At 45.9% G+C, this 10,275-nt stretch overlaps 1 protein-coding gene across 1 annotated transcript; it reads left to right on the forward strand.

Moving 5' to 3' along the window:
* The first annotated feature begins 743 nt into the window (after nt 1–743).
* On the forward strand, nt 744–3,820 carry LOC121463772. Its single transcript, XM_041676241.1, has one exon. It carries the CDS (start codon nt 771–773, stop codon nt 2,787–2,789), a length of 2,019 nt encoding a protein of 672 aa, XP_041532175.1. The 5' UTR covers nt 744–770; the 3' UTR covers nt 2,790–3,820.
* The last annotated feature ends 6,455 nt before the right edge of the window (nt 3,821–10,275 follow it).

Below are 10,275 nucleotides of genomic sequence, written 5' to 3' on the forward strand. Positions count from 1 at the left end.
CCCCTTATACAAACAGTCTGGAATGCAAGTCCTGGACTCTGGTCTCCATCTTTGAAGGCCCTGCCCCTGTGCCCACCAAACCTTGAACACACCCACCCCACTCCCACACACCCGTGAACACAGGAATCCCATTAAACCTGGATATCCTTTAATTTGGCTCGTTGTCATTTGGCTTGACTGGGATTTTTGGCGTCGGCAGAGAGCTCGCGTTAGGAAAAATTCCTAACAGTCTTCCCCCAGCCCGACCGCTACAGCAGACGGGAGAAACTGGAGCGATGGGGTCTACTAGGTCCTTGGACGAGTACATCAGCAGTTGCCAGGTAAGATGGGGATTCAGAGGTAACACCAGACCCTAACCTAGCCACGCCTCAGGTGAAGGATAACCAGGAACACCTGACTGCACCTGTGGCTAAGATTCATTCCAGCTGTTTTAGGGAAGTTACACTTTCAAAGAGTCCTCGTGGTTCGCGCCCCCACAAGCTCTCACCCTCCCTCGAGAAGATTCTCGCCTTATGTTTCGCTCACTCAAAGCCATAGTGATCAGACACTGGGACAGCCAGCGAGAGTGGCGAGCACTGCTCAAGCGCAGGTCAGTGGGTCCTAGTGCGCACGCGCAGTTCTCTGGGTGCCCTCTTGCTTCAGCTCTCGCAGGGCAAGGCACCGCCTAACGTCCGGCTCCGCCCCTTGAGTTGCCATGGAGACCCAGCGGCCAAAGCCCGCCCGGGACAGCGCCCTGGGCCTGGTGGCCTCTTGCGGGCTTTGCCTGGGAGATGTTGCGCCTCACAGAGCTTTCCGGGAAGAGCGCGGACTCGGCGGAGATGCGGTCCGGGTCCCTAGGCCACTGCAGGCACTTCTTTTGGCTGGGCGTCGCCTTCGACACGGTGGGTGTGGCAGTGCTGTTCACTGGCGTCTTCGCCAACCTGTTTTTCTACGACATGCTGCTCTATCTGGGTTCCATCATCATCTTCGTCAGTCTCTTGTGGTGGATCTTCTGGTACACCGGCAACATCGAGGCGCTCCCGGAAGACCCCTTGAGGAGGACTTCGCCTCGCGCGGGAGAGGTCGGTATGCACCGCAGCGGCAGCCGTCGCTTCTCACTGACCATCAGGAGCGTCTCCAACACCTTCCGGCGGATTCGCCGGCAGCGGCGGCGGCGGCTCCTCCCGAGGGTCCTCCAGATGATGAGTAGCCTCAGCTCGACCGACCTGGGCCAGCTGGAAGGGAACAGCGATGCCGGGACCGAAGGTGGCAGAACTTCGTTCCATCCGGCGAAGCCTGTGTCCATTCTAAACAAGCTACAGCTTTGCTCAATCCAGGCCTCTAAGAGCCTGCCTTTGGTCCCTTTGCAACATCCTCTCACCGTTTGTACTTCTCGGAGTCAGCCTGTCTTTTCGGTGACCTCACAGTGCTACCCTCTGGTGTCTGGAGCTTCTGGCAGCTACTCCCAGATGGCTTTGTCCTCTGACAGTCAGGTGCCTGAGGACCTTGACCCTCAGGGGCGATCTAAGATCAGTGTGGCCTCTCGGATCTACCCTGTGGAACGGGTAGACAGTCAGAGCCACCTCCTGGTGCCTGTGCCCTCTGAAAGTTCCCCTGTGGTACCCCTGACCTCTCAGAGCCAAGTGCAGGACTCTGTATCCTATGACAGCTGCATGCCTGTGGACCTTGACCCTCAGGGGCGATCTAAGATCAGTGTGGCCTCTCGGATCTACCCTGTGGAACGGGTAGACAGTCAGAGTCACCTCCTGGTGCCTGTGCCCTCTGAAAGTTCCCCTGTGGTACCCGTGACCTCTCAGAGCCAAGTGCAGGACTCTGTGTCCTCAGGCAGCTATATGACTGTGGACCTTGACCCTCAGGGGCGATCTAAGATCAGTGTGGCTTCTCGGATCTACCCTGTGCAACGGGTAGACAGTCAGAGTCACCTCCTGGTGCCCATGCCCTCTGAAAGTTCCCCTGTGGTACCCCTGACCTCTCAGAGTCAAGTGCGGGACTCTGTGTCCTATGACAGCTGCATGCCTGTGGACCTTGACCCTCAGGGGCGATCTAAGATCAGTGTGGCCTCTCGGATCTACCCTGTGGAACGGGTAGACAGTCAGAGCCACCTCCTAGTGCCTGTGCCCTCTGAAAGTTCCCCTGTGGTACCCCTGACCTCTCAGAGCCAAGTGCAGGATTCTGTATCCTATGACAGCTGCATGCCTGTGGACCTTGACCCTCAGGGGCGATCTAAGGTCAGTGTGGCCTCTCGGATCTACCCTGTGCAACGGGTAGACAGTCAGAGTCACCTCCTGGTGCCTGTGCCCTCTGAAAGTTCCCCTGTGGTACCCCTGACCTCTCAGAGCCAAGTGCAGGACTCTGTATCCTATGACAGCTGCATGCCTGTGGACCTTGACCCTCAGGGGCGATCTAAGATCAGTGTGGCCTCTCGGATCTACCCTGTGGAACGGGTAGACAGTCAGAGTCACCTCCTGGTGCCTGTGCCCTCTGAAAGTTCCCCTGTGGTACCCGTGACCTCTCAGAGCCAAGTGCAGGACTCTGTGTCCTCAGGCAGCTATATGACTGTGGACCTTGACCCTCAGGGGCGATCTAAGATCAGTGTGGCCTCTCGGATCTACCCTGTGGAACGGGTAGACAGTCAGAGCCACCTCCTGGTGCCTGTGCCCTCTGAAAGTTCCCCTGTGGTACCAGTGACCTCTCAGAGCCAAAACCCGGGCTCTGTAGCCAAAGAAGGCCAGCTCCAGAATCTTCCTTCTGCCTCTCAAACTCAGCCTGAGACCGGTAAAAGCTTCTGAGAGCCATACTTTGGCATAGAGGTTCCTGTGGTACCACTTGCATTTGCCCAGACTTCTCAAAGTCGTTCTTCACATGTCCAGGAGGTTCCTAAGAACTCAAGTGCTAAAGCTGCTGAGACTCTCCCAGCAATCAGCCAGAAACTAGCTGAGGAACAACTTGACCCTTCATTGTTTGTCTCTGAGGTCCCAAATTCAGATAGGCATTGTGACCCTACTGGCAACCTTCCAGCCACCAGTGGGGTGAGAAACAGTTACCCTTTCTAAAGGAAGCAGACCCCAGCCATCCGAATGTCTATTCAGGCCTTTGCCAAATAAGTGCCTTGGAGGAAAACTTACCTACATTACCCTTTTTATTGCCACTGTCCTGGTAGCTTCTCAACTCTTGTAATTAGAAAAAAGTGGCCTTGGACTTCAGAGATAAGTCACTTTGAGAGTTGGTAGGCTTTTAAAACTAGTTCTCAGGTTTTGACTACTTTATCAGACAATAAAATGTTGTTTTGTTTAAGGTTAGAGGAAAGGCCAGAGGTGTGTAGTTCTTTAGGAAGTCCTGAAGAGGCAGGTGGAGAATTGGATTCTGTAAGACTGCTCCTTGAAGAAGACAACTTCAGTTTGCACAGGGACATGGCATTAAATGACACTGAATCTTAGGAAGAGAGTTAATCTTTTTCAATACATTTGGTTTTTGCCAAAGAGGCTATATTTTGTTGGGAGACAATGCTCTTTAATACTCCTCTAAAGCTTCAGTAGGCTAAAACTAAACTCAGCTAGAATTTAATAATCTTTGCAAAGATTACAAAGATTAAAAACCCTATCTCAAAAACAAAACAAATTTTTGTTTTTTCTTGTTATTTTTCAAGACAAGGTTTCTCCGTGTAGCCCTTGCTATCCTGGAAGTCACACTTTAAGACCAAGTTTGCCTCAAACTCAGAGATCCTCTGCCTCCCGAATGCTGGGATTAAAGGCATGGGCCACTGTGCTCTGTGAAAATAGATTAAATAAATAAATAAATAAATAAATAAATAAATAAATCTTAAGCAAGACATAGTGCAAACAACTTTGTTGTTGGTTGTTTTTTGTTTGTTTTTGATACAGGTTTTCTTATGTAACAGCTCTGGCTGTTCTGAAACTCAGTTTGTAGAACAAGCTGACCTGGGATTAAAGGCATGCACCACCACCGTCCAGTTAGTTCACACAAGTTTAATGGAAGACAGGCAGATCTCTGTGTGTTTGAAGTCAGCCTAGTTCACATACCAAATTCCACAAAAGCTAGGGCTACATGGAGAGACCAGGTCTACTCATCTCTTTTTTTTTAAAATGATTTATTTAACCTTATTATGTTCATTGGTGTGAAGGTGTCACATCTCGTGGAACTGCATTTTCAGACAGTTGTGAGCTGCCATGTGGGTGCTGGGAATCGAACCTGGGTCCTCTGAAAGAGCAGTCAGTGCTCTTAAGCACTGAGCCATCTCTCCAGCCCCAAGAGACCAGGTTTAAAGAAAGAAAGAAAGGGCCCTTTAATCCCAGCACTTGGGGGCAGAAGCAGGCAGATCTTTGTGAGTTCAAGGCCAGCCTGGTCTACAAGAGCTAGTTCCAGGACAGGCTCCAAAGCTACAGAGAAACCCTGTCTTGGAAAAAAAAAGGGGGGGGGGGAAGAAAGAAAGAAAAAGAGAGGGGTTTGGATTTAGTAGCTAAACCAGTTTAGTGCATGCATGCATACATATACACAATGCTGGACTTAGGCTTCTGCACACCTGTAATTTTAACACATAGGAGGTCATCATCGGCTATATAGTGAGTTTGAGGCTAGCATGGGCTACATGAGACCCTATATGTCTGAATATGGGTAGTGCATGGTTGTGTATGTGCCAGCTGAAGCCAAGAGGCACCACATCTTCTGGAGCTGGAGTTAGCAAACAGTTGTGAGCCATCTGATAAAGGTGCCAGGAACTGAATTTGAGTCCTCTGGAAGAGCAGCAAGGGATTTTAAGCAATATGCTCTCTCTCTGGGACTTTTTTTTTTTTAAAGACAGAATCTCAGGTAGCTCAGGCTGGCCTCAAATTATGTATTTAGCCAAGGATGACCTTCAACTTCTGATCCTTTGGCCTAAATCTACCTGATGCTGGGGTTCTAGATATCACTACCCCAGGTTTGTGAAGTGCTGGGGATGGAACCCAGGGCTTTCTGCATTCTGGGTGAGCAGTCTACTGAGACCCAAGCCCAGCACACCACATCTAGCTGCTTTGCAGAATCTTTAGCAGGGTTGAGCTGTGTTTGTTGTTTGCAGTTCTAGTGGGTCTGTCTGTAAAGTAATAGGAATAGGCAAATAATTGAGATAAATTTCTAAGGTTCTCTCCATTTAATTATAAGCCCAAAGTAGACCTTTTAATTGTTAGCAACAGTTCCTAACCAAGTAGAGGCTCCATCAGTGTTCATCTTGCAAAGTACTTTCAGGTATTTAATTTCTTATAGAGATGGCATCATGTGGAATTACTGCTTACTATAATAGCCCATCTATGCATGTTATTAACAAGGTAGGTACTTCTCTAAAACAGAAATATATGTGTTTTTCCCCCATAGAGGTCAGGGTAGTAGATATTTTTGATTTTATGGGTCAAAAGAAAGAAATCAAAGTTGTAAGTATCCTGGTGTGGTGATACATGCCTTTAGTCCCATAACCTTAGAAGTAGAACTCTACAAATATGGTGCCAGCCTGGGTATCCATGGCTACATAGTGAGACTGTCTTTAAAATGCTGTGAGTCTACTTGTGCAACCACCCTACTCTGTCTGTAGCTCCTTTGGCTCCAGTGACCTCATCTGGAATCATTCACTTAACAAAGAACAAGTGATATAGGGAGAGGGGACTTGGTAGAGCAGATCTACAGTCAACACCATCTTTTCACTCTGCCCTAGGGACACCCTGATGTGGTCCACTATTCTCTCAGAATACAGAGCCTTCTCAGTTTGCTGGTCCAAGATGATGCAATTTGCTAAGCTTCTGACTCTCAGATGGAGAATCCACCTTTCAGGACCTGGTATTTTCCAACAATAGGGCTCATGTTGTATGGCAATATCTAGGTTCCCGGGAAGGCCACTAGTCAAAAGAGGCAGGCCCTGGGAATGCTTATCTGGGAATTGATTTGCTAACTTGGTTTTTGAGACTCACCTTGAGACTCTATGATGGTATAAAGCTGGGATACGGAAGGTGCCCCTCAGTACCTAGTGTGTAGAGAGCAGAGATGCAGTGAAGCACCCAACAGTGTACAGAATAGCTTGTGTGATACACAACTGTCTGACCCACAGTATCAGGAGGATGAACCCAAGAAGCTCAAATCTGTGTCACTGAAACTGTATATTAGTGTGTGGAGGCTCTCTGCTGTAATCAGTCTGCACACTTGGAAAGGTGAGGTAAGGGAATTGAGAGCTGGAGACTATCCTGGGCTATAAAGAGAGACTGTGGCTCAAAAAACAATAAAACTGGGCTGGAGAGATGGCTCAGAGGTTAAGTGCACTGGCTGATCTTCCAGAGGTCCTGAGTTCAGTTCCCAACAACCACATGGTGGCTCACAACAATCTATGATGAAATCTGGTGCTCTCTTCTGGTGTGCAGGCATACATGCAGGCAGAATGCTATAAATCAATAAATCTTAACAATAACATTTAAATTGCCATTTTCATAAGCTTTTATTTTTTTATTTGCTATTTATACTTTCTGAGTGGCCTGGAACTTACTATGAAGTCCAGGCTGGGCTAGACTTTGCAGCATCCTTCCTGTATCTACCTCCTGAGTGTTGGTGTTATAGGTATGTGTTACATCTTTTTCAAAAAGATGGGTCTTGGGTAGGCAAGAGTGTTCATTGGTGGCAACACTTAGCACCAAGACTGATGACCTGAGTTCTATCCCAGTACCCATTAGAGAGAACCAACTCCTGAAGGTTGTTTTTTGGCCACCATACATATACCCTGGCATGTATATCCTCAAAATATATATATATATATATATATATATATATATATATATATATATATATATATGTTTAAGCCATAAATGAGTAACTAACTTGAGACCCTTAGGTTACGTCTTATGTTCCTTATTGAATAAGCATACATGAATTGTCTCTTCCCCGCCACCGCCTCCCATTTCCCTCCCCCTCCCCCAATTAAGTCCCCCCCCCAGCCTGAAAAGCAATCAGGGTTCCCTGTCCTGTGGGAAGTCCAAGGAACCCCCACCTCCATCCAGGTCTAGTAAGTTGAGCATCCAAACTGCCTAGGCTCCCACAAAGCCAGTGCGTGCAGTAGGATCAGAAACCCATTGCCATTGTTCTTGAGTTCTCAGTAGTCCTCATTGTCCGCTATGTTCCGAGAGTCCGGTTTTATCCCAGGCTTTTCCAGACCCAGGCCAGCTGGCCTTGGTGAGTTCCCAGTAGAACATCCCCATTGTCTCAGTGTGTGGGTGCACCCCTTGCGGTCCTGAGTTCCTTGCTCGTGCTCTCTCTCCTTTTGCTCCTGATTTGGACCATGAATTTATTAGTAATAATAGCTATTGGGTGTTTATAATACAATAGGAGTGACTCAAGGGAGTTGGATACTGTTGTTATCTCCACTTAAAGGATGAGTTTGACACTGAGAGATTAAATAAATTTTCCAAAATCATACAAATACAGGTGCTGGAATTGATATATCATATTTTATATGGATATATGACAAAATATTCTTCCATATTAAAGTTATTATTCAAGTAGGTGTTCATAACTATAAGCTCAACACTCTGAAGGTGGAGGTGGGAGGATCAGGAGTTCAAGGCCATCTTCAAACACAAAAGTGAGTTTGAGGCCAGCTAGAGTTACATGAGACCCTGCCAATATTATTATTTTTTTTAATTTATTTATTAATTAAAGATTTCTGCCTCCTCCCCGCCACCGCCTCCCATTCCCCTCCCTGCCAATATTATTAAGGAGCCTTTTGACACAAATCTTCTTCTTCTTCTTCTTCTTCTTCTTCTTCTTCTTCTTCTTCTTCTTCTTCTTCTTCCTCCTCCTCCTCCTCCTCCTCCCTCCTTCTTCTTCTTCTGCTTCTTCCTCCTCCTCCTTCTCCTCCTCCTCCTCCTCTTCTTCTTCTTCTTCTTCTTCTTCTTCTTCTTCTTCGTTTCTCCTTCTCTTTCTCCTTCTTCTACTTTTTCTTGAGACAAGGGTTTTCTGTAGCTTTGGAGCCTGTCCTGGAATTAGCTCTTGTAGACCAGGCTGGCCTCTAACTCACAGAGATCCACCTGCTTCTGCCTCCTGGGGTTAAAGTGCTGGGATTAAAGGCGCGCGCCACCACCGCTCATCCTTGACACACATCTTAAGTGTAACTTAAATTATAATACTACAGGTCAGTGAATAGATTAATTCTCTATTTAAACCTTTGGTTTCAGCAAGAAAATGAGAATTTGAAGTCTGTGTTTTCTTGTTTTATTCTAGATTATCACAACTATCATCTCAAATAAAATTGCCTTTCCCCCCAGACCTTAACAATGTATCTACATATTTCACTGCTAACTTGAGAAAAGCAAAAGTTCTTATCTTGCTTTAGAAACTTCTGTCTGGGGCTGGAGAGATGGCTCAGTGGTTAAGAGCATTGCCTGCCCTTCCAAAGGTCCTGAGTTCTATTCCTGGTAACCACATGGTGGCTCACAACCATCTGGAATGAGGTCTGGTGCCCTCTTCTGGCCTGCAGACATACACACAGACAGAATATTGTATACATAATAAATAAATATTTTTTTTTTTAAAAAGAAACTTCTATCTGGAATCCTGACCTATTCCAAACCAATAGACTGCCTAGTCTTTTTTTTTTTTTTTTTTTTTGGTTTTTCGAGACAGGGTTTCTCTGTGGTTTTGGAGCCTGTCCTGGAACTAGCTCTTGTAGACCAGGCTGGTCTCGAACTCACAGAGATCCGCCGGCCTCTGCCTCCCGAGTGCTGGGATTAAAGGCGTGCGCCACCACTGCCTGGCTACCAATCTTGGTTTCTGTGGCACTGAGATCAAACCCAGGACTTCATACAGGTTAGGCCAGCACTTGACTAACTGAACTGCGTTCTTAGTCAAAACTGTTTTTTTAAGTTTTCATTTAAATTTAGTTCATTTTTTTACATTTTTATTGATATTTATTGAGCTCTACATTTTTCTCTGCTCCCTTCCCTGCCTCTCCCCTTCCCCTTTCTATCTTCCCCCAAGGTTCCCATGCTCCCAATTTACTCAGGAGATCTTGTCTTTTTCCACTTTCTACTTCCCATGTAGATTAGATCTATGTAAGTTTCTCTTAGTGTCTGAATTGTTGTCTAAATTCTCTGGGATTGTGGTTTGTAGGCTAGATTTCTTTGCTTTATGTTTAAAAACTACATATGAGTGAGTGCATGTGATAATTGTCTTTCTGTGTCTGGGATACCTCACTCAAAATAATGTTTTCTAGCTCCATCCATTTTCCTGCAAAATTCAAGCTGTTGTTATTTTTTCTGCTGTGTAGTACTCCATTGTTTAAATATACCACATTTTCCTATCCAATCTTCAGTCGAGGGGCATTTAGGTTGTTTCCAGGTTCTGGCTATGACAAACAAAGCTGCTATGAACATAGTTGAGCACATGTCCTTGTGGCACTATTGAGCATCCTTTGGATATATACACAAAAGTGGTATTACTGGGTCTTGAGGAAGGTTGTTTCCTAATTTTCTGAGAAATCGCCACACTGACATCCAAAGGGGTTGTACCAGTTTGCATTCCCACCAGCAATGCAGAAGTGTTTCCTTTTCCCCACAACCTGTCCAGCATAAGTTGTTATTAGTGTTTTTGATCTTGGCCATTCTTACAGGTGTAAGATGGAATCTCAGAGTTGTTTTGATTTGCATTTCTCTGATGACTAAGGATGTTGAACATTTCCTAAAGTGTCTTTCAGCCATTTTAGATTGCTCTGTTGAGAGTTCTCTGTTTAGGTCTGTACTCCATTATTTTATTGGATTATGTGATCTTTTGGTGTCCAATTTCTTGAGTTCTTTGTATATTTTGGAAATCAGACCTCTGTCTGATGTGGGGTTAGTGAAGATCTTTTCTCATTCTGTAGGTTGTCATTTTGTCTTGTTGACCATGACCTTTGCTTTACAGAAGCTTTTCAGTTTCAGGAGGTTCCATTTATTAATTGTTTCTCTCAGTGTCTGTGCTGCTGGGGTTATATTTAGGAAGTGGTTCCCTGTGCCAATGCGTTCAAGTGTACTTTCCACTTTCTCTTCTGTAAGGTTCAGTGTGGCTGGCTTTATGTTGAGGTCTTTGATCCATTTGGACTTGAGTTTTGTGCATGGTAATAGATATGTGTCTATTTTCATTCTTCTACATGTTGATGTCCAGTTATGCCAGCACCACTTGTTAAATATGCTTTTTTTTAATCCATTTGATATTTTTTGTTCCTTTATCAAAGATCAGGTGTTCAAAGATGTGTGGATTGATATCCAGGTTTTC

Source organism: Microtus oregoni, unplaced genomic scaffold (assembly GCF_018167655.1).
Source record: "Microtus oregoni isolate MIOR12 unplaced genomic scaffold, Mior012 000027F_ref0000203, whole genome shotgun sequence".
NCBI classification, from domain to species: domain Eukaryota; kingdom Metazoa; phylum Chordata; class Mammalia; order Rodentia; family Cricetidae; genus Microtus; species Microtus oregoni.